The 27,498-nt window shown below is 47.2% G+C and overlaps 1 protein-coding gene across 10 annotated transcripts; it reads left to right on the forward strand.

Annotated features, from left to right (window-relative positions):
• The first annotated feature begins 19,908 nt into the window (after positions 1–19,908).
• On the forward strand, positions 19,909–27,221 carry GLYCTK (glycerate kinase). Of its 10 annotated transcripts, XM_084988479.1 has the most exons (6): positions 20,590–20,761; positions 22,494–22,866; positions 23,919–24,340; positions 24,579–24,730; positions 25,317–25,492; positions 25,755–27,221. In XM_084988479.1, exons 3-6 carry the CDS (start codon positions 23,964–23,966, stop codon positions 26,619–26,621), a joined length of 1,572 nt encoding a protein of 523 aa, XP_084844605.1. In that variant the 5' UTR covers positions 20,590–20,761; positions 22,494–22,866; positions 23,919–23,963; the 3' UTR covers positions 26,622–27,221. The 10 variants fall into 10 exon arrangements, with proteins under 10 accessions (XP_005669685.1, XP_084844609.1, XP_005669684.1 ...); XM_005669628.4 differs by lacking the exons at positions 20,590–20,761; positions 22,494–22,866 and adding an exon at positions 19,909–20,387; XM_084988483.1 differs by lacking the exons at positions 20,590–20,761; positions 22,494–22,866 and adding an exon at positions 20,014–20,387 and having other exon boundaries at positions 23,923–24,340.
• The last annotated feature ends 277 nt before the right edge of the window (positions 27,222–27,498 follow it).

Here is a 27,498-nt window from a genome sequence, read left to right on the forward strand (position 1 = left end):
GGTTCCTAGTCGGATTCGTTTCCGCTGCACCACGACGGGAACTCCTAGACTGCATAAATTTTGTGGATGAATTTTTTTCATTTGGCTGAATTTTTTTTTCATTTGGCTATACATTAATGTGATCATCACCCAGGACTTTTCTTCAAACCTTCTTTAAAAACCTTTAAATCGTTATAAGTGGGTAAAATGAACTAATTTTAAGTGTTCAGCTACACACATTTTTATAAACAGTCATCTTTAAGTTTTAAAAACTTGTAGCATCAATTACAAATAACTTTTTAAAAATGGAAAAGTATCTTCTCATTCAACAAGACAGTTTTAAATTCTCTCAATATCCTCCTCATTCATATATCAACATAAGCTATAGATGCAACAATTCGTTCTCCCTCCAGCTCTAGTATTGCATCTTATACATTTTTCCATATTAACTTAAACCAGATTGTTGTTGGTATTCTCAATCTAGGTATAATTTATGTACAGTACAAATCAGCTTTTTTGGAGTTCCCTGTTGGCTGGGCAGGTTATGGATCTGGTGTTATCACTGTTATGGCTCTGGGTACAGCTGTGTTACGGGTTCCATCCCTGCCTGGAACTTCTGCATGTCCTGGGTACAGCCAAAAAACAAAAACAAAAACAGCCTTTTTTTTTTTTAGGGCCACACTTGTGGCATATGGAGTTTCCCAGGCTAGGGGTCAAATCAGAGCTGCAGCTGCAGGACTACATCATATACCGAGCAACACAGGATTCGAGCCGTGTCTGCAACCTACACCACAGCTCACAGCAGTGCAGGATCCTTAACCCTCTGAGTGAAGCCAGGGATCAAACCCACAACCTCATGGTTCCCAGTCGGATTTGTTTCTGCTGCGCCATGACAGGAACTCCAAAAACAGCCTTTTTTATAGATTTATGATTTGCGACATCCATATACAGTTGTGCAACCGCAACGTTCATGATATAGAAAGTTTTTGGTTTTTTTTTTAAGGGCTGCACCCACGACATATGGAAGTTCCCAGGCTAGGGGTCAAATCAGAGCTACAGCTGCCGGCCTACACCACAGCCACAGCCACAGCAACACAGGACCCAAGCTGTGTCTGCAACTTACACCACAGCTCACAGCAACGGCAGAAATCCTGGGGCACTGGGGGATTTCTGGAAAGAACTAGGGTCTGTGTTCCATCCCTGGGTGAAAAAATAACCAGGATCCCTGCCCATAAAGAGAACTTGTTGGAGTTCCTGTCGTGGCTCAGTGGTTAACAAATCCGATTAGGAACCATGAGGTTGCGGGTTCGATCTCTGGCCTCACTCTGTGGGTTAAAGATCCAGTGTTGCTGTGAGCTCTGGTGTAGGCCGGCGGCTACAGCTCCAATTAGATCCCTAGCCTGGGAACCTCCATATGCCGAGGGATCGGCCCTAGAAAAAGACCAAAAAAAAGAGAGAACCTGTTCCTGGAGAGGAGAGTGAAAGATCCTGGTCAGGTCTGAGTTGCAATTGCCTTCTGACAAAGAGCAGAGCTTTTGGCTACAATTTTTCTGGGGTCTGGAAAAAGCCTGTTTGAGTGGAACTCAAATGGATGGCAACTTTCCAAACTGCAAAACAGTAGAAGAAAAGCCCTCTGTGCCCCAGAGCAAACATTTCCCTGCAATTTCTGCTTTTTTATTTCACAGGCTAGGAAGGCTCATGTAGTCTGCTTTGAATGGTTAGATAGCAACAAAGATCTGGTGCCATGTCCTAAAACTGTTGGGAAGTGAATATACCATTTTTTCGGTCCCTTTTAATCTACAAAGAAACAGCCATAATTTGTGAATATTGTAAACCAAAAGATATCTTAAAGCATTTTTAAGTTTTGTGCTTCCTGTACCTTTTCCAGATTTCACTGTTAAGACCAAAGCTTCCCCCCTAAGACTTCCTGAATTATTTTTGAAATGGAAAAAAGTCATTTTTTTTTATATTTTAAGAGCATCCCGAAACGGCTCAGCCTATTTCACATTCTCACTGTTTCACATTCCAAGGCTGGCTCTCTGCCCTGTTGTAGTGGGGCTCTCCTAGCTTCCAATCCAACAGTGCCGCATAGATTGGGCTTTAAAAAGTGACCCAGGGAGTTCCGGTTGCAGTTTAGCAGTAACGAACCTGACTAGGATCCGTGAGGATGTGGGTACGATCCCTGGCCTTGATCAGTGGGTTAAGGATCCGACGTTACTGTGAGCTATGGTGTAGGTCGCAGATGCGGCTTTGATCCCACATTGCTGTGGCTGTGGCGTAGGCTGGCAGTGGCCCTAAAAAGCAAAAAACAAACAAACAAAGTGGCCGAGGGGCTCCCTTGTGGTACAGCAGGTTTAGGATCTGGTGTTGTCACTGCAGCAGCCCAACTAACTGCTATTGCAGGAGTTTGATTCCTGGCCTGGGAACATCCATATGCCATGAGTATGGCCAAAACATAAATGAATAAAGTAAAATAAAAAGTCACCCAGATAGGCTAGCTGCAGTGGGAGGTGAGCAGAGGGGAAAATTGCAGTCAGAACTGTCAGATTGCCTTATAGAGCATCAGACTTAATTTTTTATTTTTCCTTTTCTTTTAATCATTTTTCAATTATTTACACAGTTTTCACACCAGCAAATATACATCCATTGCAGAAAAATTAAAAATATAAATAAGTAATTAAAAAATGTCCAAAAGTAGCTACTATTAATCAACTATAATAAAAAATTTAAAAATACAGCAGAAATTACCAGAACAATGTAAAACAACTATAATATTTTTTTTTTTTCTTTTTTGGCCACCCCGAAGCATATGAAGTTCCTGGGCTAGGTATCAGATCCGAGTCACAGTTGGGACCTAAGCCATAGCTGTGGCAGTGCTGTATCCTTAACCCATTGTGCCAGGCTGGGGATTGAACCTGCAGTGCAGTGCTCCGAAGACACTGCTGATCCCCTTGCACCACATCAGGAACTCCTTTTTTTTTTTTTTTGCTTTTCTTAGGGCCTCACCTTTGGCTTATGGAGGTTCCCAGGCTAGGGGTCTAATCGTAGCTATAGCTGTCGGCCACAGCCACAGCCACAGCCATGCCAAATCCGAGCCGTGTCTGTGACCTACACCACAGTTCACGGCAATGCCAGATCCTTAACCCACTGAGCAAGGCCAGGGATCAAACCTGCAACCTTGTGGTTCCGAGTTGGATTTGTTTCCGCTGCACCATGATGGGAACTCCGGGAAGTCCTATTTAAAAGAAAAAAAAATTAGGAGTTCCCGTCATGGCTCATCAGGTTAAGAACCCTTCTAAACCAGTCTTCACAAGGAGTTGGGTTCTATCCCTGGCCTTGCTCCGTGGGTTAAGGATCTGGCATTGCCTGCCAGGAGCTATGGCATGGGTCACAGAGGCGGCTCAGATATGGCATTGCTGTGGCTGTGATGTACGCCACCACCTGTAGCCCAGATTTGACCCCTGGCCTGGGAACTTCCATATGCCACAGGTGCAGCCCTAAAATAAATAAGTAAGTAAATAAATAAATAAATATTGTACTTATCCCAACACTGGGAAATCAATCACTAGCTAGCAACATTACATGTGGTGCTTATATTGTAACAAAGGGTAGGAAAAAAATGTATGCATGTAAGTGTATCTTGGCCCCCATGCTGTACAGCAGAAAAATAAATAAATAAAATTTATAAATAAATAAATACATAAATAAACATTACATGTGGGGAAAGTAAATGATGTGTAGCCATAATAACAATTATCTTGCATACACATTTTTTATTATTACATCACATTATTTATACACATGATCCCACTTGATCCTCATTAATGACTCTGAGAGGCGAAAATGCAGGCCAAGAGAGGTATTCCAGTAGCAAGTGGCAGAACCTGAGCTTGTCTATAGGTAACTTTGTGCATATTCAAAGCTGTTACCAAACTCAGGTTTGGTTGCTCACTGCTTGAAAGCCAATTCAGAGACAGATGTTTGTTGTAAAGGGAAAGGTTTCTTTTTTCAGGAGGCCAGCAACTTGGGAAGAAGGTGGATCTGTGTCCCAGAACCAACTTCGAAGATTCTGCTAGGCCATGAAAATTTTTAAAAGGAAAAAGGAGAAATAATCTCAGTTAATCATTAAGGTAGGGACTCAGATTCTCTGTCACTTACCGCTCTGTGTGCAGACTTGCTGACTCCCCATGCTCTTCCGTTAGACCCTATCTGGTTCACATAGTTTGCACACACAACTGCTGAAGGGGAGGCTGGGGAAAAGATCTAATCATCTGTTAATGTTGTATTCTTCATTTCTACTTCTTTAATTGAAGGAAAGTGTGAACAGATTAGGTAAAGTATTGTGTGATAAAAGGACTTGGAAGGTGTACTTGGGCCTGAGGTTAGTTAAGCATGGGGAGCACCTGGTGTCAAGGTTAGTTAAAATATAGCTTTGTTAGATGACTTGAACTTCATGCCCAGTCTAGACTAAATGACCATACATTTTAAACTGATAAGTTTAAAATTAAGTTTTATTGCAATGTTATAGTTCATTGCAGAGTGAAATGTAATTTTATCTTGTTAGTTAAGATGTAAAAGTTATTATGAGGCTGTTTATGATGTAATTTTCTGTTAAATAATCACTTGGTAAAATTAAAAAAACAATATTCTAAGGCTGTAAATTTCTGTTAAACTGAAATAATACATTTGAAAAAAATATATATATGTATGGCTTTGCTAAAGTGATAAGACAAAAGGCCTTCTGCAAAGAGCTGCTTCCTGCAGAGAGCTGCTTACAACACTAGACAATAAATGTGCAGAGATAGAGAGGTGTAGGTGGGAATTGATTGGGTAAGTAGACATATCTGAACATGTGTGGAAACATGTGTGAACCAGCAAACTGATGAGGATGTGCAAACCTTCATCCCACGATCATGACCTCTTTTCTGTAAATTAGGACTCAGTATGTGGCTGTGTTTCAACTTGAGCTCAGAATACTAGGTTCTGTCTCAGTAAACTTACTTCGTTGTTGAACAGTAAATCAAAACTCCATTGGCTCCTCTTATCACTCACCTAATTACGTTGAGTCCAGGAAAACCAGTCCCAAGGCTAGAAATTAGCTCTAGCACTTGGTATCAGTGGCAGATAATAATATGTAAATGGAAGTTCCCATTGTGGCGTGGTGGAAATGAATCTGACTAGGAACCATGAGGTTTGCAGGTTCCATCCCTGGCCTTACTCAGTGGGTTGAGGATCAGGTGTTTCCTTGAGCTGTGGTGTAGGTTGCAGATGAGGCTTGAATCTGATGTTGCTGTGGCTGTGGCGTAGGCCAGCAGCTACAGCTCCGATTTGATCCCTAGCCCGGGAACTTCCATTTGCCAAGGGTTGAGCCCTAAAAAGCAAAAAAAGGGAGTTCCCATCGTGGCGCAGTGGTTAACAAATCTGACTAGGAACCATGAGGTTGGGGGTTCGATCCCTGCCCTTGCTCAGTGGGTTGACGATCCGGCGTTGCTGTGAGCTGTGGTGTAGGTTGCAGACGCAGCTCGCATCTCGCGTTGCTGTGGCTCTGGCGTAGGCTGATGGCTACAGCTCCAATTAGACCCCTAGCCTGGGAAACTCCATGTGCTGCAGGAGCAGCCCAAAGAAATAACAAAAAGACAAAAAAAAAAAAAAAAGCAAAAATAGAAAAACCAAAAAAACCACAACAAAAAATAATATGTAAATGACTTAGTATTTTTTATAATTGTATGTGTTGTCTTCAAAATAAAATTGCTCTTGCTAAGATCAATAAAGATCTTCTGTTTATCCAATCCAGTGGTCACTTTTCAGCATTTTCCTTCCTGACCCCTACCTATGGTCTTGACTGTTCTCTTCCTGAATCTCTTCTCCATGGTTTCCCTGACATCATTCTGACTTTCTTCTCACCTGTCTGGACACACTCCTAGTCTCTTCCTGCCTGTTTTTTTTTGCCACTCCATGGCAGACAGTACTGGCTGCCTATCCAAAAGTTTTCTCCTCTTGTTCCTTTCTTCTGGAATCCCCTTTTTTTTTGTTCAGATATCCTCCCTCCTCTGAGTGGCAATGTATTTTCCAAGAGTTGAGCCCAGACCTCTGAGATAAATCCTGATTAGTTTAAACCACTTGTTCTCAAAGTGTGGACCAGCAGCTAAAAATGTGGCCTCTGTATACCTGCACCAATTAAGTTTCAGAGACAGAGTTTTGAGGAAAAGAGAGAACAGCTTTATTGCTTTGCCAGGCAAAGGAGGACACAGCAGGCTAACGCCTCAAAACTATGTCTTGTCTTGAGATGGGATAGCAAGGGTTTTATAGGTTTAGCTCAGAAGACAGGGTTATTGATTAAGGTGTCTATATTATTCTTTATCCACAGATCATTTCAGAGTCGTCAAATCCGGTGTCAGTTGGTCCAGTAATGATTTCTGGTTGTCTTCGAGGTTATCGTTCCTTGACTTTCTCTCTGGAAAGAAGATTTCTTACAAGGAAGGGATGTTAGGGAGTGTTTCAATTACAAAAGTAAACACTAGGTGTGATATAACTCTTAACTAGAAAGTAACCATTAGTAAAAGAAAACAGTCAAGGAAGAGGTCATTTGTGAAAAGCCAGATGCTAGGTGCAATGTAACTCTAACTACAGTAGCAATAAGTTAGTGGGCCAAGGCAGGACATAACATAATGGAGACTCTTTTAAATAGTTTTTAGCTGTAACAATATTTTCTAGAAGTCCAATGAGCCATCCATTGTGCCATGGAGCCACCTTAATATTTTCTAATCATTAACTCTTGTATCAATCAGCCTTTTGAGACTGAGGGGAGGACTGAGGGGCTAAAGGAAAAAACTTTTACTTCAAAACACAAAAACTTAGGGCCTGGTACATGGTTTCAGTCCCAGGACCAGCAGCATCAGTTTCACCAGACAAACACTGATCATCAAAAATTCAGGGAGTTCCCAGCATGGTGCAGCAGAAACGAATCTGACTAGGAACCATGAGGTTGTGGGTTAAATCCCTGGCCTCGCTCAGTGAGTTAAGGATCCGGCATTGTTGTGAGCTGTGGTGTAGGTTGCAGACGAGGCTGGAATCCCGCTTTGCTGTGGCTGTGGTGTAGGCTGGCAGCTGTAGCTCTGACTGGACCCGTAGACTGGGAACCTCCATATGCCGCGGGTGTGGCCCTAAACAGCGAAAAAAAAAAAAAAAAAATTTCATATTCTCAGACTTGGAGTTCCCTGGTTGCTCAGTGGATTAAGGATCCAGTGTTGTCACTGCTGTGACTCTGGTTACTGCTCTGGCACTGTTCGATCCCTGGCCCAAGAACTTCCATTGCAGAGTTCCCATTGTGCTGCAACAGGATTAGAAACATCTCTGCAACACCAGGACACAGGTTTGATCCCCAGGTCCGCACAGTGGGTTAAAGGATATGGCATTGCCACAGCTGTTGCATTGTAGGTCGCAACTGTGGCTTGGATCTGATCCCTGGCCTGGGAATTCCATATGCCACGGGTTGGCCAAAAATGAAAACAAACAAACAAACAAAAACCCTTCTGCATGCTGTGGGCATGGCCAAAAAAAATTCACAGACCTCACCCCAGAACTGGGAGCTCTGGGGGTAGGGCCCAGCAAGCTGTATTGTAATAGGCCCTCCAGGTGATGCTGATACAGGTTGAGATCTGAGAACTGCTGGCCCAAGCCAATCATGATGAGTAGACTTGTTCCTCTTCCCAGTAATGGCATTAGGCATGCACCTGTGATGAAATTTTTGCTAATGAGAAATGAGAACAAGTCTGCTACAGAAGGGGTCTTGGAAAGGTTTCTTTGCTTCTGAAAGGGATAAAAGGGTTCATTCATTCATTGCACTGGATGTAATCCTGGGACTTCTACAGCCAGGTTGAACCATGAGGAAGATAGTTCAGCAGGTTGAGAAAGACAGACTGGAAAGATGGAAGGGAAATGTTATGAGACGAATTGTGTCCACCTTCTAAAAGGTATATTGAAGTCCTCACCCCCAGCACCCCAGAATGTGACCATATTCGAAAGCAGGGTTGTTGCAGATGTAATTAGTTAAGGTCATACTGGAGTAGGGTGGTCTCTAACTCCAGTATGACTGGTGTCCTTATAAGAAGAGACACACAGGAGGAAGATGACTGTGTAACAATGGAAGCTGATTGTACAGCAGAAATTATCACAACATTGTAAATCAATTATACTTCAATAAAAATATGAAAGCAGAGATTGCAGTCTGTCCTACAGACTTCAGAGGGAGCATGGCCCTGTTTGATAGGTGGCAACTATAAAATGGAGAGGAACTGAAATAAAACCAGATGGCCTGATGCGGGACAGATTTATAATTAGATGGTCTCCAGGCTATGGCTGACGGCCCTTGAACAAAGATAATCTCATGAACCTCAAAACCTCAAGATAAACATAGCTGGAGAAAGTGTTAAATTTTATTTTATTTTATTATTATTATTATTTGTCTTTTTAGGGCCACATCTGCATCATATGGAGGTTCCCAGGCTAGGGGTCCAATTGGAGCTGTAGCCGCCGGCCTACATCAGAACCACAGTAACGTGGGATCCAAGCCCAAGTCTGCAACATATGCTACAGCTCACAGCAACGCCAGATCTTTAACCCACCGAGCAAGGCCAGGGATTGAACCCCCAACCTCATGGTTCCTCATGGTTCCTGCAAAACTGAGTTTCTCCATATGCCAGGGGAGCGGCCCAATAAATGGCAAAAAGACAAGAAAGGAAGGAAGGAAGGAAGGAAGGAAGAAAGGAAGGAAGGAAGAAAGGAAGGAAGGAAGAAAGGAAGAGGAAAGGAAGGAAGGAAGGAAGGACGAAAGGAAGAAAGGAAGAAAGAAAGGAAGGAAGAAAGAAAGAAAGAAAGAAAGAAAGAAAGAAAGAAAGAAAGAAAAAGAAAGAAAAAGAAAGAAAAAGAAAGAAAGACAAGAAAGAAAAAGCCCCTTGCTGTCAGGCAGTGAGCCTGGGTCTCCTCTTGACTCTGTGCTCCTGGACACTTTTCTGGTCAATAAACTTGCTTGAGATCTCACAGTCCTTGGTCTTTGGCCTCTTGTATTCTAACACTGCTGACAACCTGATTTTATACTACTCGGCTCCAGAACTGTGAGACAACAAAATGCTATTGTTTTAAGTCATCCAGTTTGGGTGACTTTCCTAAGATAGCTCTAGGAAACTAACACAGGGTCATCGTGAACTATTTAGCCAACACTAGAGCCATTTCTACCTTGAGATCCCTTGTTATGTGAAAGAACTTTTCCTTATTGTTTAAGCTAGTTGGACATGGTTTTTCTTTTCTTTTCTTTCTTTCTTTTTCCCTGAGCTTTATTGTGATATAATTGACATATAACACTGGGTCAAGTTTAAGGTGTACAACATGATGACTTGATACACTTATATAAAAATGTGAAATGATTACCATACTAAGATTGGGATTGGCTCATTTGTTAAATTTCTACATTTCATGCAGTTTAAAGTGACTTAAACAAATATATCATCTTTTCAAAACAGGTCTCTTGCTGTCTCATGCACTGGACTCCTAATTTAATTTCAGAGACAGAGTTTGGGGTGAAGTAGAAAAGAACAGCTGTATTGCTTTGCTAGGCAAAGGAGAACACCGCAGATTCATGCCTGCAAAACTGAGTTTCTCAACGTGGGTGGCGGTCAGGGAAGAGTTAGAGAGGAGTTTTATATCAATGGTTCAAGGGCGGGGTTGCTGATAAAGATCAGGGTATGTGCAGGTTCTGCATTCCTTTAATCTGGCCTCAGGTGGGGATAAGCTTCAATTTTCCAGGTTATCAAACTGTGACCTCTCTGGAATGAAGAGTGCTTCATCAAGTAGTTAACATCTTTCATTTGTTGGGAGTTTTAGCTCTAGAGAAGAGCTCAAAGATATGATTTGTGAACCCCTTAAGGCTGGAACTAGGACCCTGCACCCAGGCTGCATTTTTAGTTCTAGTCTGGTCCTCCCCTTTTCTGCATCCCCTCCATTCCCTGATTAGTAGCTATTTGAACCTGCCCTTTGGAACTCAGGGACTAGCAGGGAAGGCTGAAACCTATTCTGTAAGCAAGAAATGGGGGACACAGAAAGGATTTGTACCTGGGAGTCCCCGGGGTCCTGCTCAGTTTCAAAAGGATGGCCTCCTTTGCCTGGTAGCAGGACCAACTACATAATTTGCAGACCCAGTACAAAATAAAAACATGGACCCCTCTTCAAAAAAGTTAAGAATTGCAAGACAGCAAGAGCAGAATATTTAGTCAAGTTCAGGGCCCTTCTGACTTCGGTTCCGTGTGTGACTCCCCAGGTCACATAGCTGTAAAGCTGGCCCAGCCACAACTGTGAGCCTTTCTGTGTGCACTCTAAACACATTGTTTAAAGCTCTTAACCCCATTTTAATGATGAAGACTGAGGTTATGAGAGGTTAGGTAACTTTCCCAAGGTCATGCAGCCCGTAACCACTAGAGTCTGGATTTACATTGTGTTTCTGGACTGGAAGGCTCCAGCTCTGTTTCTACTGCAAAGAGTAGATAATTGTCACATTTAACAAAGTCCATTGTTGGTAAACAATGCCGTCTTGTTCTGGAAGGAAGGGATGGGACCTTCCCAGATAAGCTTAGACTGCCCAGAGCCAGGAAGAACTGCCTAGACCCATAGAGCCTCTGCCTCTGAAACTGTAGAACCATTGGAAAAGGCTTAAAAGTCCTTTCTGCCACCCCAACCTACACTGCTTTAGCAGCCCTCTTCAGTCCCAGCTGAGCTGCTTCCTGGTGCTTGTTTGTATTCTCCCCCACCCCTCCTTTCAAGAAAAATAGCTCTAGGGTGTTTAACAGCCTTTACTTAAGACAGCTCCAATCTAAACCTGCCTCTGGACTGCTTGACCCTCTTCTCCCACTGAGCAACCTTTTACAACATTTTCCATCACTAGAACTCTGGGCCCCTACAGCACCCTGCCTTGGGTCTGCCTTGGAGAAGTGCCCAGCAGAGACAAAGGCAGGGTGGGAGGAGTGGGGCGGTGAGAGAAGGGGCTCCTAAAAACTCACTGCAGCGCTGACTCCAGCAGCCCCTCTAGGGAGCTCTTCTACTCCTCGGTGCAAACTCCATGAGGTGTTAGGGGCTGAAAGGTAAAAAAGAGGAGTCTGAGCCCCAAGGTGCAGGATGTCGAGGACAAATGACCCAGCGGAGCTCCCCACCCCCCAAGGTCACTGTCTCTAGTTTGGAGGTGATGACAGACACCCCCTGGCTTAGCTCAGGTTTTGCATTAAAAAAAAAAAAAAAAAAAAAATTACTGCTTTATTTTCATGGTGGATTTTTAGGTGGCAGAGATTTTTATAGGTTCTCTTATGAATGCACTATAATTCATACTACTTTTCAGGTTAAAGTAACCAAACTGAGTTTACCTTATTAGAGAAAAGTATGAACACATTCTTATTTGCTGGGCTTCAAGGCCCCTTCAAGGAGGTTGAACTCAAAGCCTCTGGCTAAAACAGGAATTACCAGATCCTTATTGTAATGCCCGTCTTCCATATAGAGCAACGTGGCCTACTCCTTCCTGCCCCCTACTAGGAAAGGTATGTGGCCCACTCCTCACCCAGCCCTTATAGGGCCCTTGTAAGCTCCCAGCTCCCAACTAAGACCCCTCTTTCCCAACCAATCAGCAGGTCAGCACGTATATCACAAAATCTCTCCTCTCCCTGGGTTATAAAAACTGACAGGCCTGCAAGATCTGGGTAAGCTCTCCTTGATTATCAAGAAGTTGGTCCATTCTATTAACAGCATCTTGCCTCAGTAAACTTGTCTTGCCATTTTTTTTTTTTTTTTTTTTTTTGCTATTTCTTGGGCCGCTCCCGCAGCATATGGAGGTTCCCAGGCTAGGGGTCCAATCGGAGCCGTAGCCACCAGCCTACACCAGAGCCACAGCAACACGGGATCCGAGCCGCGTCTGCAACCTACACCACAGCTCACGGCAACGCCGGATCCTTAACCCACTGAGCAAGGGCAGGGACCGAACCCGCAACCTCATGGTTCCTAGTCGGATTTGCTAACCACTGCGCCAAGACGGGAACTCCAGTAAACTTGTCTTTACTTTGAATCCAGAATAATCTTCTTTTGGACCCATGTGCGCAGACCACGACAATATTCACTATTTTTATTTTTGGTTCTAAATCAGGATTACATTTCCTGCTAGTCCTGAATTCTTATTATTTGCCTCTGTGCAGTCACAATTAAAATGCAACAAAGGAGGGGGACCCTAGAAGCCACATGAACTAATGAAATAAAAATCTGCCCTGCCACAGAAACCCAAGACTGGTGCAGAGAATTTCTCTTCGTGGAAGCTGCTTTCTGCTTTGTTCTCCCGATTTGTGGTATTGATTAGTGCACAAGACTCTCCTGAGTTTGTGAATTCAAACAGCAAAATGTTTTTGACCTTTTCAATATTGTTACAAACCTGTTGACTAAAAAAAAAAAAAAAAAAAAAAAGTACAGTCTAAGAGCTGAGAATTATGTTTTATTTGGTGAATATACTGAGGACTTAAGCCTGGGAGATAGCCTCTCAGATAGATCTGAGAGACTGTTCCAAAGAGGTAAGGGAAGAGCCAAGATATATAGAAACTTTGCACCTCTCCTGTGGGACTTCAAGGCTTCTCCAAGGAAATAAAACTCAAAAAGCCTCCAGCTGAGATAAGAATTGCCAGACCCGGAGCTTCCGTTGTGGTGCAGTGGTTAATGAATCCGGCTAGGAAACATGAGGTTTCGGGTTTGATCCGTGGCCTTGCTCAGTGGGTTAAGGACCCGGCGTTGCCGTGAGCTGTGGTGTAGGTTGAAGATGCAGCTCAGATTCTGAGTTGCTGCGGCTCTGGCGTAGGCCAGCAGCTACAGTTCTGATTCACCCCTAGCCTGGGAACCTCCATATGCTGCGGGAAGCAGCCCTAGAAAAGGCAAAAAGACAAAAAAAATAAATAAATAAATTAAAGAATTGCCAGGCCCTTATCATCCCACCTGTCTCGCTGTCATTGTTACAATGTCCTGAGGACCTACCCACCCCACCAACTTGGCCTACTCCTTCCTGCCCCCTACTAGGAAAGGTATGAGGCCCACTTCTCACTCTGCCCCTTTGGGGGCAACATATACACCCAACAAAACAGCAAGTGTAGTTAAAGACCCCATCCTTCCCCAACCAACCAGCAAGTCTATCAGAAGACCCCATTCTTCCCCAACCAATCAGCAGGTCAAAAGGTGTATGACAAAATCACTCCTCACACTCCTTTTTCTTTGGGTTATAAAAACAGATACAACCATGCCCCAAGAGTTGAGAGATAATCAGCTCTCCCTGATTATCAGGAAGTTTGCTCACTGTGTTAATGAAAGGATGAAAATGCAACCTAACCCTCCCAGAACCCAGGAAGTTAATAAAAAGCTCTAAATGCCCCCGAATTCCAGACCCTGCTCGCTGCCAGTAAATAGGTAGAAGGTCACACTTCCTATTGTTCCAGGGCCTGCTATCCTGGCCTAAGTAAGATAACAGGAAATGAGTTGACTAATCACTTATCTGGATTCTGTAAAACTGACTGGCACCATAGAGGAATTGATTACACATTGAAAGCCCTAGTGACCTATCTCAACTGCAATCTGTCACTCTGCCCAGGAGCCCACGCAGATGCGGACCTCCGGAGCTATTTTAAAATGATTGGTCCACGGAGCGCGGGCTCTCAATATTTTAAAATGATTGGTTTGCGACGCACAGGCTTTGTTGTGAACCCCATAAAAGCTGTCCCGATTCCGCACTCGGGGCCGCAGTCCTCTACCCCTGCGTGGCCTACGACTGTGAGCCCCAGCGCGCTTGGAATAAAAATCCTCTTGCTGTTTGCATCAAGACCGTTTCTCGCGAGTGATTTGGGGTGTCGCCTCTTCCGAGCCCGGACGAGGGGGATTGTTCTTTTACTGGCCTTTCATTAACAGTGTCTCTTGCCTCAATAAACTTGTCTTTTCTACACCTTGGTTTAAATCCGGAAAATTCTTTTTCCACTCACATGCAGAGACCACAACATCTTCCCCTCCAGAAAACCCCCAAACCCCCAGGTAGTTGAACATTAAAAGATTACTATTTAAAAAACAAAAAAATCCAGCCTCCCCCCAAAAAACCCAAAAACCAACCAACCAAACAAAAAACAACAACAACAAAAGTTTACTATTTATTTGGCCTCATCCCAGACATATGAAGTTCCCAGGCTGATTTTGTAGAGATAGCAGTGAGTGATGACTTGAAGCAAAATCTTAATTATCTGCTCAGGAATTGAACATGGGCAGTCTGGATGAAAACCAAGAATCCTAACTACTAGACCAGCTAGAGACCAGAAGCAGAACTTCTGTCATTCTTGCCTCCTGTTGAATGTAACAATGTTTCAAGGAGGCAAAGACTAAAAACAGGTACAAAGCTTATTGTTAGAAGCACAGTACAACATGTGGGAGAGCTACAGAGAATTAGTCTATTTTATCTAAGGCAGAAGCAAAGCAGTAATACACATACAAAGGAGGAGTAAGGTTGAAGACAGCCCCCCTCAATTAGGAGCTGGCCAGAGATGAGTTTTTTTTTCTTTTCTTTTCTTTTCTTTGTGCTTTTTAGGGCTGCCCCCTAGGCGTATGCAAGTTCCCAGGCTAGGGGTTGACTTGGAGCTGTAGCTGCTGGCCTACACCACAGCCACAACCTGGGATCCGAGTCGAGTCTGCAACCTACACCACAGCTCCCAGTAAAACACCAGATCCTTAATTTAACCCACTGAACAAGGTCAGAGATGGAACCCTGGTCCTCATGGATACTAGTTGGGTTCATTACCACTGAGCCATGATGGGAGCTCCCAGAGTGTGATTTAAATCACTTATTTAGGACAGTACTTCCAAGCCATTATTATCCTTTGGCCAATTCTCTTGTTCTGCCTTTCACCTCTGACCAGACCCAGGGTCCTCCCCAATCTGTGTACCTATCTTTTGGCCAGGATGGATTCTAAGGCAAGGCATGGTGGGAAGGTTCTCTAGATTTATCATGGCCTGGTGTCCCCTCCCTTTTTGATCCAGAGGGGTCTCTCTATGCATGTGTAGTTGGGGTCTCCCTGACCCCAAGGATGGGAAGTATGTGACTGGTCTTTTAGCCTCTCTTTTGACCCTGCTATTACCACTGTTTAACAAGTACAGAGAAGGCAAGTACCAGTTATTTACCTTGTGCCTGTTATTTCTATCTTGAAGTATAGATAGGTGGCTGGTTATAAAAGTTTATCCCGGAGCCCATCTATCTCCTGCCTCCGGAAGTGTAAACTAGAGGCTAGTTGTAATTGTCTATCCTGGAGCCCATCTATCTCCTACCTCAAGGCCAGAGATTGGGTGGACCACAGCTGCTGTGACCTATGCCACAACTGTGGCAATGCTGGGTCCTTAACTCACTGTGCTGGGCCAGGGATAGAGATCCTAGTGCTCTAGAGATGCTGCCAATCCCGCTGCACCACCGCAGGAACTTCTCAATGGAGGTTTACATTGCCTTATTTTTATTAATTATTTTTTGGCTGCACCCGCGGCATACAAAAATTCCTGGGCCAAGGATTGATCCTACACCACAGGAGTGACAACGCTGGATCTTTAACCACTAGGCAACCAGGGAACTTCTAGATTGCTTTATACTCATAAAACCTCTGGGCTGAAGATCTCTTCATGTCCATCAAAGGGGATCAGAATATCCCACACCCAAACATGTCACTTTTTTTTTTTTGTCTTTTCAGGGCCGCACCTGCAGCATAAGGAAGTTCCCAGGCTAGGGGTCAAATCGGAGCTGCAGCTGGCAGTCTATACCACAGCCACAGCAACTCGGGATCAGAGCCCCGTCTGTGATCTACACCACAGCTCATTGCAACGCTGGATCCTTAACCCACTGAGCGAGGCCAGCGATTGAACCTACATCCTCATGGATACTAGTCAGATTTGTTACCACCGAGCCACAATGCAAACTCCCAAATATGCCACTTTGGCATAAGAATTATTTTGAGCTGAAGGAATATAGAAAACAGTAATGCCCTCCTCCTTTCTACTGAAAAGCAGGGCATTAATTTCCTGTGAGAGTTAAGGAGCAAGGTCTCGTGTGCCCTGGCGCAAAAAGCCAAACTCTGACAGAGTGTGTTTATAGCAAAGTAAGGGTCCATTGCACGGTGCCAAGCAAGGGAGTGGGAGACAAGTCTCAGATCGAGTGCAACTTGGTCTCTGAGCTAGGGATATTTTTAAAGGGAAAGAACAAAGAAGCTGGGATTAACGATTGTTCTGGGACATTTCTGTAGCTTATTTTAATCATATTTTCAGGAGCCATGATGTCTCTGGTTTACAGTTCTCTGGCCAGGCTTGGGAGCCTGTTAGTTCATTTGCCCTGGAGAAACAATCTGAATTTGCATTTTTTTTTTTCGGTCTTTTTGCCTTTTCGAGGGCCACTCCCACGGCATACGGAGGTTCCCAGGCTAGGGGTCGAATTGGAGCTATGGCCGCCGGCCTACACCACAGCCACAGCAACGCAGGATCCAAGCCGTGTCTGCGACCTACACCACAGCTCACGGCAAAGCCGGATCCTAAACCCACTGAGCAAGGCCAGGGACCGAACCCACAACTTCATGGTTCCTAGTCGGATTTGTTAACCACTGCGCCACGAAGGGAACTCCCTGAATTTGTATGTTGATGATGGTTTCTACAACAGCAATTTTAGTCATCTGACTCTAGTTGAGAGTGTTCAGTTAGCACAGGATTGTGGTCAAAGAGGACAAGAAAGGAATTGAGGTCAGAGGAGACAAGAAAAGGAATAAAGTTTTGGTTGGAGAGATTAATCACAAACTTGGTAAGAGAACTCAGTTTTAGGGAAGATTGGTTTTGAGAAAGGTGCCCTCCCCACACCAGGAGATGGGGAGCCAAAACTGAGATAAATCTCTACAAATTACCTCAGCAATCTTTATTTTCCATTAGTTTCCCCCATATATTTACTTTCCCACAATGTACTGAGAAGCTCATACCCCTTTTGCCTTGTCACATCTCCAAAACTGATCATTCTTTGTTAAAAATGCTATATAAGCTCACAGGCCTAATGGCTTTTTGGGGGTTTTCACTTCATTTCTGTGAGGGTCCACCTATCCATATAAAATCAACTTTGTTTTCTTTTCTTTTTAGGTCTGCACCTATGGCATATGGAACTTCCCAGGTAGGGGTCAAGTCAGAGTTGCAGCTCCTGGCCTATACCACAGCCACAGCAATGCAGGGTTGGAGCAGTGTCTGTGACCTATGCCACAGCTCAGGGCAATTTGTGATCCTTAACCCACTGGGCAAGGCCAAGGATCACATCTGCATCCTCATGGATGCTAGTCGAGTTCTTAACCTGCTGGGCCACAATAGGAACTCCTGAGATGAACTTTTTTCTCTTGTTAATCTGTCATTTGTCAGTTTAATTTGTAGAGCCTCAGTCAATGAACCTCAGAGAATAGAGGAAAAAATTTTTTCTTCCCTTACACCATCTTTGCCCACCTAACCAATTATTTTCTTGGACTGAAGTTGCTTGTCACATTTCTTTTCTTTCTTTCTTTTTTTTTTTTGTCTTTTTAGGGCCACACCCACGGCATATGGAGGTTCCCAGACTAGAGGTCAAATTGGAGCCAAAGCTGCCAGCTTATGCCTCAGCCATAGCAATGCCAGATCCAAGCCACATCCTTGACCTATGGCCGAAGCTTGCAGCAACGGTGGATTCTTTATCCCACTGAGCAAGGCCAGAGACTGAACCCACATCCTCATGGATACTAGTCTTGTTCTTTATTTTATTTTATTTTTTTGTCTTTTTGCTATTTCTTGGGCCACTCCCATGGCATATGGAGGTTCCCAGGCTAGGGGTTGAATCCGAGCTGTAGCCACCGGCCCACGACAGAGCCACAGCAACGTGGGATCCGAGCTGCGTCTGCAACCTACACCACAGCTCACAGCAACGCCGGATTGTTAACCCACTGAGCAAGGGCAGGGACCGAACCCGCAACCTCATGGTTCCTAGTCGGATTCGTTAACCACTGCGCCACAACGGGAACTCCATAGTCTTGTTCTTAACTTGAGGAGCCACAATGGGAACACAGCTTGTCACATTTTGACATTACTATTTATTGCCAAAGTGCACCTACTATCAAGGTATGTTTAAGCATTCTGATGAGCCTGTTTTCTTGGGCCCAAATTCCACTTCCTCATGAAGTTTTCTACTTCCACTCACCATCATCTCTTTCCCTTTTGTGAAATCCCTTCCACCTAGGATCTGCAGCACTTTGTAGCTGAGCATTTCTCTCTCGTTAACTCATTAAAAAGAGAAAAAATCCCAGCTTGTATTTGTGTCTGGTCCTATGCAAGGCAGTGGAAACGCAAATATTAGTCAGACCAAGTTACCACCTTCTAGGAGCTCACAGTCCAGTGTGAATCTAAACTGAAGGACATAAGCTTGGGCCTTGTTGACATTCCACAGCACCGGTGTCATGTAAGCAGCTGGGCACCTTAGCCTCTGGCAGCTGCCCCCTTCCTTAGAGAACAAGGTTAGCTGATAAGGAGAACTGCATTTGCTACATGGTTACTCATCTAACCACCTCTTTGACTCCAGCATAAGCTGCCTGCTTGAAGTCAGGAAATAGAGCCCTTACCCTAAATCGTTACTATTTAACCTAAACACTATTACTAGTTAAGGTTTAAAATAACTTAACCCACTGCTTTGCTTCTGCACCCCTGCTTAGGCATGCGTACCTCCTCCCAACCTGGGTGTAAGTTTGCTTTTATAAACGCGGTCCGTTTCTTTGTTCGTGGCTTCACACTGTTTTAGGCACTCTTTTAGGCAGTGTGTGGCCCTGGCCAGTAATAAAGACTCCTAATTTGGCTTTTTTTCTCTGTTGGAATGGTCTCTGTTCTTTTACTGTATAACAAAACCTTATCTTTAAATGCATCTTGTGAGTAGCTGTAGGGTGGGATGGGGATTAAAAAAATGGATATAGGAGTTCCCTTTGTGCTGCAGTGGTTGATGAATCCGACTAGCAACCATGAGGTTGCGGGTTTGATCCCTGGCCTTGCTCAGTGGTTTGAGGATCCGGCGTTGCTGTGAGCTGTGGTGTAGGTCACAGACGAGGCTTGGATCCCCATTGTTGCTGTGGCTCTTGCATAGGCTGGTGGCTACAGCTCCAATTCGACCCCTAGCCTGGGAGCCTCCATGTGCCACGGGAGCGGCCCAAGAAATGGCAAAAAGACTAAAAAGAAAAAGATAATATATCTCCTGCTAACAGTCTGATATAACAGCGCTGGCACAGTAAATGGTGTCTGTTTATGAGAGTCTGGGACTAAATAATGAGAGGATGCTCAAATTTACACCCCCTCTTCTGGCCCCCAGCACTGTCGGAATGTAATTACAAAAGCAGAAATTTCTCAACTAAGAGTACCACTTCTTACTCATCCCAGCAGCTAGACAGAGCGTTTGGTCCACCTAGAAGGCACTCAGGAAACGTCTCTTGAGTGTTGGAGGAATGAATAAAAGCATTTCTCCCGAAGAAAACATTAGTAACAACAATGTACCCTTCTGCACCTTTTTTTTTTTTTTTTTTTTTTTTAAGGTCCACACCGGGGCATATGGAGGTTCCCAGGCTAGGGGTTGAATTGGAGCTGTAGCGGTGGGCCTATGCCACAGCCACAGCAAAGCGGGATCTTTAACCCACGGAGTGAGGCCGGGGATGGAACCTGCGTCCTCGTTGATACTAGTCCGTTAGCTATAGCTGAGCCACTAGGGGAACTCCAGGAATTGTCTTTTTGTATAAGGGAAGGTAACAAGCCAGGCTCAGGGTGAGAGCGGGGACTCCGTGGGAGGCCTAAGATCTTTCGTGTTTACACACTGCCTGTGTGTTCGAGAACCACGAAGCAGAACTCTCTTGCTGAGTTGGAGCTGTGATTTGGTCGCCCAAGGGAGAAAGGGTAACCGGAGAATTGTGGAATAACAGCGGTGAGGGGAAAGGATGACTTAATATGGCGCCAGAGTGGATGGGTTGTGTAGAGTGATTTTTCCTCCCGCTTGATTAGTCCAGTGCCTGGCACCTAACAGTAGGTCGGAATGATTTGAGACTGATGGGATAATACAGAATAAAGGAGGGGGACGGATTACAGCAGTCGGTGAAGCGGGGATTATTATTCCACTGTGGAGATGAAGACACTGAACCCTGAAAGTGCCTTCAGCCGGGGATGTAGTCGGTCAATGATGAGCCAAAACCCCGATCCAAGATGCCAGTCCGGATCCTCCAGCAGCTCTCCCTAGAAGTCCCAGCCCCGCCCCACGCACTAAAAGTTCCGGATTCCGCCCCGCCCCCTTGGGGGACTTCCGGTCACGAAAGGTGGGATCCGCGGCCTGGAGCTGTGGGGCAGTAAAGTCCGCACCGCCAGGGCCACCGGGTACCTTGGGCTTGGTGACGGCGGTTGCTGCCCTTTATTTCTCGGGTCACTACTGGACGTTACGCGGCAGCCATTTCCTTCGTGTTGGCCTGAGGCCTCGGCCCCAGGGTAACGTCATTTCCGGGGCTGGGCGGACAGGCGAAGGAGGAAAGGGCTCCAGCCCCGCTTGGTGGGGGGAGGACTCGAGGCGGGTCTGCTCAGTATTTCCGGGTTTTGCGCAGGATCGCTGGGGGTTTTAGGAGAGGCGTTGTCACGAGTTGAGTTGCTGGGTTTTGCAAATAAAAAGGCAGGGCGTGTAATTAAATTCGAATTTCAGGTGAACAACAGATAAGTTTTTAAGGGTTCCTTTGTGGCTCAGCGGGTTAAGGATCTGGGCGTTGCCCCTTGCAGCGGCTCTAGTCGCTGCTGTGGCGTGGGTTCCACCCTTGGCCCGGGAATTTTCACATGCTCCTGTTGCGGCCAAAAAAAAAAAAAAAGGAGTTCCGGTGGTGGCTAAGCTAGTATCCCTGAGGACGCAGGTTGGATCCCTGGCCTCACTCAGTGGATTAAGGATCCCGAGTTGCTGGGAGCTGTGGCAAAGATTGCAGACGCAGCTCGGAGAATTTGGCATTGCTGTGACAATTGGTGTAGGGTGGCAGTTACAGCTCCGATTGGATCTCTCGCCTGGGAACTTCAGTACGCGGTGGGTGGGGCCCTAAAAAGACAAATAATAATAATAAAATTTTTTTAGTATAGGTATGTCCCCAACATGGTATGGAGGTTCTTACATTTAACAAACTACTTGTTTATCTGAAATTCAAATTTAACTGAGTGACTTGTACTTTATCTGGCTACCTTAGTCTTGGGCGCCCCCTGCCCTGGGCTGGGATCCTCTAGGCCCCTATCCATCAGAGAAACTGGTACAAAGTTCACCCAGGCTGAAAAATCAACTATTGCTACATGCCAAAGGGCTTTTACCTCTAATTCTAATGGCCCAGCCCCAGAGGTCCTAGGCCACAGCTGAGCCCATTTTGGATCCCTTTGTGTTGCCTTTCACAGCTGATCTGGGGCATGCTTGGTTCTCTTCCGGGAAAGCTGAGTTTCATGTAGACTAAATGGCTGAAGGCTAGAAGTTGCCAGGTTTTTTTGCTTTTTGTTTTTTCCTTCCTCCCTCCCCTCCCTCCTTCCCTGGCCATAGATTGAATATGCTGCAGCTGTGGCGATGCAGGATCCTTTACTGCACCAGGCCAGGATCGAACCTGCCTGTATGAGCAACCAGAGCTGCTGCAGTCAGATTCAGCAGGTTAAGGATCCAGGCGTTGCCACTTGCAGGGGCTCTAGTTGTGGCTGTGGCGTGGATTCCATCTCTGGCCCAGGAATTTCCTCATGCTGTAGTCGTGGCAAAAAAAAAAAAAAAAAAAAAAAAAAAAAGGAGTGCTCATGGTGGCTTGGTGTTAACAAACCCCTGCTGTAACCATGAGGATGCAGGGCTTCAGGGCAGGAACTTCTGACAGGTTGTTTTTTATTTTTTGTTTTTGTCTTTTTAGGGCTGCACCTGAAGTTCAGGTTCCCAGGCTAGGGGTCAAATCAGAGCTGTAGCTGTCTGCCACAGCCACAGCAATGCCACATCCAAGCTGTGTCTGTGACTTACACCACAGTTCACAGCAACGCCGGATCCTTAACCCACTGAGCAAGGCCACGGATCGAACCTGTGTCTGCATGGATGCTAGTGTCAGATTCGTTTCTCCTGAGCCATGATGGGAACTCCTGCCGGGTGTTTTGAGTGTGGGATAAGATGATGTTTGGGTTCCATTGTTAACAGTGGACAGCTTCAGAGAGTCCAGAGATGTGCAGGGGAGACTATTAGTCTTAATCTCATTCCACTTTTCTTTTTACACATGAGGCCCCATGAGAGAAATCGAGCTGTCCTTGTGGTGGATCTGGAGCCTGATTCCCAGCCCCTTTCTCTTGCTCTGTCCACACTTGCTGCTGCAGTCAGCTGTCAGCATTTATGGTGGGCATTTATTAAAGTAATGCCTTTTTTTTTTCTTTTTCTGTTGTACTTGTAGCATATGGAAATTCCCAGGCAAGATGGAATCTGAGCTGCAGCTGTGACCTATGCCTCTGTCAACACAGGATCCTTAACCTGCTGCATCACAGCTGGAACTCCAATAATATCTTTTTCCTTTGTCACAGCCACACCTGCGGCATATGGAAGTTTCTGGGCTAGAGGTCAAATTGGAGCTGCAGCTGCAGGCCTACACCACAGCCATAGCAACACCAGATCCAAGCCACATCTGCGACCTACAACACAGTTTGCAGCAATGCTGGATACTTAGCCCACTGAGTGAAGCCAGGGATCTAACCATCATCATCACGACACTATGTTGGGTTCTTAAACTGCTGAGCCACAATGCACATTCCAGTAATGCCTTTTTCGAGGTGAGCTCTTTGGGACTTTATTGTCCCTAAACTCCTCTGCGGCCTCTTGACCTTCACCTCAAGACTTCTTTAGCCTTTACTGTGCCCAGTGGGGAAAATGACTACTTGGCCTCAGCTGTGGGAGCTTGGCCTTTGCCTGCTCCAGCCACACGGCTCTCACCTCTGTGGGTGGTGTGACCCAAGACTGGTTATGTTATGTCAGAGCCAAAAGTCATGTGTTCAGCAGGGGTGGGTCTGACCATGTAGGTGGAAGGGCATCCTTTTCTGTCCAACAGATTGGGCCCCATGGTACCTGTGGCCATGTGGTGTCTCAAGACTTCTTCAAGGTTTTACTATGAGCCAGACTTTGCTGCGACTGCTGTTTTGAACCTGAACCTCTTGAAGGATTGACCCCGAGTGCTAGAATTCTTCAGTCTATGTGCCTCTGGGCCTGCCTGTTGCCCTGTGGATGCATTCTAGGCATGCCTATCAGTGTCCTGGCAAACCTACAGCCTCCTTATACAGATCTAGCCTTACCAGGCTCCCCATCCCAGGGCTATGAGCTAATGAAATAGAGCAGGCTGGAGGTCACTGGGCTTGAGGTCAGTTAGTGGGACAGCCAGCAGCCTTATAGCCACAGAAGTGGTAAAGAGGCAAGGAAGGAGTACCAGAAAGGGGCATTGCCCTGGGTGAGGCTCAGAAGTGCAGGAGGTGGAAAAGGGGTGCCTCAGGAGCCCACTGTTAGTAATTGTTCCCCCTGTGAATGATTAACTCTCAGCGCGATCTGGAGGAGGGCTCAGCCAACAGGACCTTTGGACTTGGGGCAGTGTCCAGAGGGCTGGCGTGTGACCTGCCGAAGAGGAGGACATGGTTGGGTGGCAGGCCTGGGCTCTGAAGACTGGTGCGCCATCAGGCCGCTGAAGGCCTTAGGAAGTCCCCTTGGACTGGCAGATGGCCCATTCTTGAAGCAGCAGCTGTGGGGTCCGCTGGGTCTGAGCCCTCAGAGCTGTGGCTGGTGGCAGCCTCCTGTCTCTGGCCTTGCAGCGGTCTCACTAGTGCTTTCTTTCCCCTAGGCAGCCATGGGTTCCAGGTGGTGCTGAAAGCAGGAGCAGTGGGGCATGGCTATAGCCCTGCAAGTCCTGCGTCACTTCGCCCGGGCCCCCTCGCGCCCACTCCTCTGGGGGTGCCCATTGACCCGGCTGGCCAGTGGCATGGCCCTGGAAGAGCAGGCACGGCAAATATTTGAGAGCACTGTGGGTGCCATGCTGCCAGGTCCCATGCTGCAGCGGGCACTGTCCTTGGATCCTGACAGTGGGCAGCTGAAAGTGCGGGACCGGAGCTTTCAGCTGCGGCAGAACCTCTACCTGGTGGGCTTTGGCAAGGCTGTGCTGGGCATGGCAGCTGCAGCTGAGGAGCTACTAGGCCAACATCTCGTGCAGGGAGTGATCAGCGTGCCCAGGGGGATCCGTGCTGCCATGGAGCATGCTGGCAAACAGTAAGGAGCCTTGGGAGGGTTACTCCCCACAATCCATCTGGAGAGGAACCTGGGCCCAGACTCAGGCTGGATCGGGGCCTCCTTCCTTCACCAGCTTCTGTTTTCTTCTGGGTATGGCCTGGCTGCACGTGGTTGTCAGAGGGCACCCTTCTTCATGTCTCTTTACCTGTATATCTGGAAATTCAGGTGGGAAGAGGAAGCCACCCCATCTCTTGCTCTCTATTCTCTCTCCCTTCAGAGAGATGCTGCTGAAGCCCCATAGCCGTGTCCAGGTATTCGAGGGTGCGGAGGACAACCTCCCGGACCGGGATGCACTGCGGGCCGCGCTGGCCATCCGACAGCTGGCCGAAGGCCTCACAGCTGATGACCTGCTGCTTGTACTCATCTCAGGTGTGGGTGCTAGCTTGGCTGGGGAGATGGGTTCCAGATATCAGACCAAGAGACCATTGGTCTGAACCAAGGTCACAGAGCAAGGGAGGCAGTAGAGATCCTGGATGGCTGACTCCTTGGTGGCCTCCCCTGAGCCGGTGGGGGTATTCCTCTCAACTGATCTTGTTGGGGAATCATGAGAGGGAACCCAGGGAGCATCTCACTCAGGGCCTTGCAGGGAAAATATCCCTCTTGTTGCTGTGTGTGTACCATTGTTACCCAGAGCTAGAAATTCGTTCTCTACCTCCCTCAGAGCCCCCTCTGTGGTCCTCCGCTGTCCTTTCCAGGTCTGCTCCCTTCCCAAGCTCTAAAAGAATAGTTCTTCCATTGTCTGCTGGGACTTGGGCTACTGCAAGGCAGGGTTCACCCTCAGGTGCCCAGGGTGTGGTGACTGTGCACACATTCTCTATATGCCCACATGGGGGCACCCTAACCCCACCTTTCTAGCCTCCACTTCCCTAAGATAGGCACTGCTGGCCTGCTCTCCTGGTGGGGAAGTTCCTTTGCCACCCATCCCCTCTGCTTGAGGTCTTCACTATCTCTGCAGGTGGGGGATCGGCGCTGCTGCCCGCCCCCATCCCGCCTGTCACACTGGAGGAGAAGCAGAAGCTAACCAAGCTGCTGGCAGCCCGTGGAGCCAACATCCAGGAGCTGAACACCATCCGGAAGGCCTTGTCCCAGCTCAAGGGTGGGGGGCTGGCTCAGGCTGCCTACCCTGCTCAGGTGTGTGGGTCCCTTCTTCCCCAGACAGGCCTGGGCAGGTGGAGCCAGGTCCACATGTGCCAGGGAGATGTAAGGCAGAGGCATGGTGCAGGAGTTCACAAGGCCAAGTGTTCTGCACACTCACTTGAGAGGGATGAGAAGTGGGCAAGGAGATGCTCTGGGTGGTGTGAGGGCGTGTGGATGGATGGAGGCAATTTGTCGTCATGGGCTCTGGGGCAAGGACCAGGTGGGACTGAGCCTTGCTTCTGCGACCCCTCCCCAGGTGGTGAGCCTGATTCTGTCCGATGTGGTGGGAGACCCTGTGGAGGTGATTGCCAGCGGCCCCACTGTGGCCAGCGTCCACAGTGTGCAAGATTGCCTGCACATCCTCAATCGTTATGGCCTTCGTGCTGCTCTGCCACGTTCTGTGAAAACTGTGCTGGCTCGGGCTGACTCTGACCCCCATGGACCACATGCCTGTGGTCATGTCCTCAATGTGATCATTGGCTCCAATGCACTGGCACTGGCTGAAGCTCAGAAGCAGGCTGAGGCACTGGGTTATAAGGCTGTGGTGCTGAGCACAGCCATACAGGGTGATGTGAAAAATGTGGCCCAGTTCTATGGGCTGCTGGCCCGAGTGGCTGGAGCCTGCCTCACCATGCCTGCGGCTGGAACCTCTGTAGAGGAGGATAAACAACTCTATGAACTGGCGGCCCAGCTCCAGCTCCCAGATTTGCAGCTGAAGGAGGCCCTGGAAGCTGTGGTGGGAGCTCAGGGGCCAGTTTGCTTGCTGGCTGGTGGCGAGCCCACAGTGCAGTTGCAGGGCTCAGGCAAGGGTGGCCGGAACCAGGAACTGGCCCTGCGTGTTGGAGTGGAGCTGGGACAGTGGCCATTAGAGCCTATTGATGTGCTGTTTTTGAGTGGTGGCACTGATGGGCAGGATGGGCCCACAGAGGCAGCTGGGGCCTGGGTTAGGCCTGAGCTTGCCAGACAGGCCGTTGCCGAGGGTCTGGATGTGGCTGCCTTCCTGGCCCACAATGACTCATATACCTTCTTCTGCCGCTTCCAGGGTGGGGCACATCTGCTGCACACGGGGCTGACGGGCACTAATGTCATGGATACCCACCTCCTGTTCCTGCGGCCTCGGTGAGGCATAGGTCACATTTTAGGAACCTACAGGAGGTCTGCGGGGCGGCATCCTAGAGCAGACCAGGGTTTGTCCCCAGGGCCTCACCAAGCTTTACAGCCTCTCTTCACCTTGGTGCTGGCTGCTTGGTTGCCCTCACCTCCCAGACCCAGGGCCTGTGTGTCTTATTTCCCAACCAGAAGGCAGATGGGGACTCTCGTCCACTCCTACTTTCAGCCATGGCAGCAGGTATCCCTGAGGACCAAGCCCTGGGCCAGTTTGCTGTTCCCAGTCTTCTCCCCCAGGCAGCCCCCTGCTCAGCTCCTGCCCCCGTTTCTTCTGTGGTGTGAAGCAAGGAGGACTGAAAATAAAAAGGACCACACCAAAAAAAAAAAAAAAAAAAAAAAGAGTTCCTATCCATGCATCGGGGGAAAGAAATCCGACTAGGAACCATGAGGGTGCGTGTTTGATCCCTGGTCTCGCTCAGTGGGTTAAGGATCCAGCTCACAGCAGTGAGCTGTGGTGTGGGTTGTAGATGTGGCTTGGATCTGGTGTGGTTATGGCTGTGGCTGGCAGCCGTAGCTCTGATTTAGCCCCTAGACTGGGACCCTCCATATGCCACAGGTGCGGCCCTCAAAAGCAAAAAAAAAAAAAAAAAGGACCACACTCTGGTTCTCAGTTCATCTTTCTTCAGAGCAACAGAGCAAAGCCTAGCAGGGAGCGGCTGAGAAATGGGAGCAGTATCAGGCAGCAGCCCCAGCTGGAGTTCCCTGTACCCTTCTCTGCAGGGCATGTGTTTCACTTAAACAGCAGCCTGGGAGGCTTGAATCTGGCTCCCAATGAGTTTGATGTGGGTGAGCAGAGATCCCCAGGAGGACGGCCTAAGGATGTCAGTCCCTGG

The sequence above is a fragment of the Sus scrofa genome, chromosome 13 (genome assembly GCF_054392235.1).
Source record: "Sus scrofa isolate SSC_HxYL_T2T_F1_AM1 chromosome 13, Sscrofa_HxYL_maternal_Yorkshire_Landrace_v2.0, whole genome shotgun sequence".
Lineage (NCBI taxonomy): Eukaryota > Metazoa > Chordata > Mammalia > Artiodactyla > Suidae > Sus > Sus scrofa.

What these genes read in the sequence shown, in the direction of transcription:
- GLYCTK (XM_005669628.4), top strand. Translation starts at nt 23,964, where the DNA reads ATGGCTATAGCCCTGCAAGTCCTGCGTCACTTCGCCCGGGCCCCCTCG. An exon ending in GCTGCTTGTACTCATCTCAG is followed by an intron (nt 24,731 to 25,316) that starts GTGTGGGTGCTA and finishes CTATCTCTGCAG; the next exon opens with GTGGGGGATCGGCGCTGCTG. An exon ending in AGGCTGCCTACCCTGCTCAG is followed by an intron (nt 25,493 to 25,754) that starts GTGTGTGGGTCC and finishes ACCCCTCCCCAG; the next exon opens with GTGGTGAGCCTGATTCTGTC.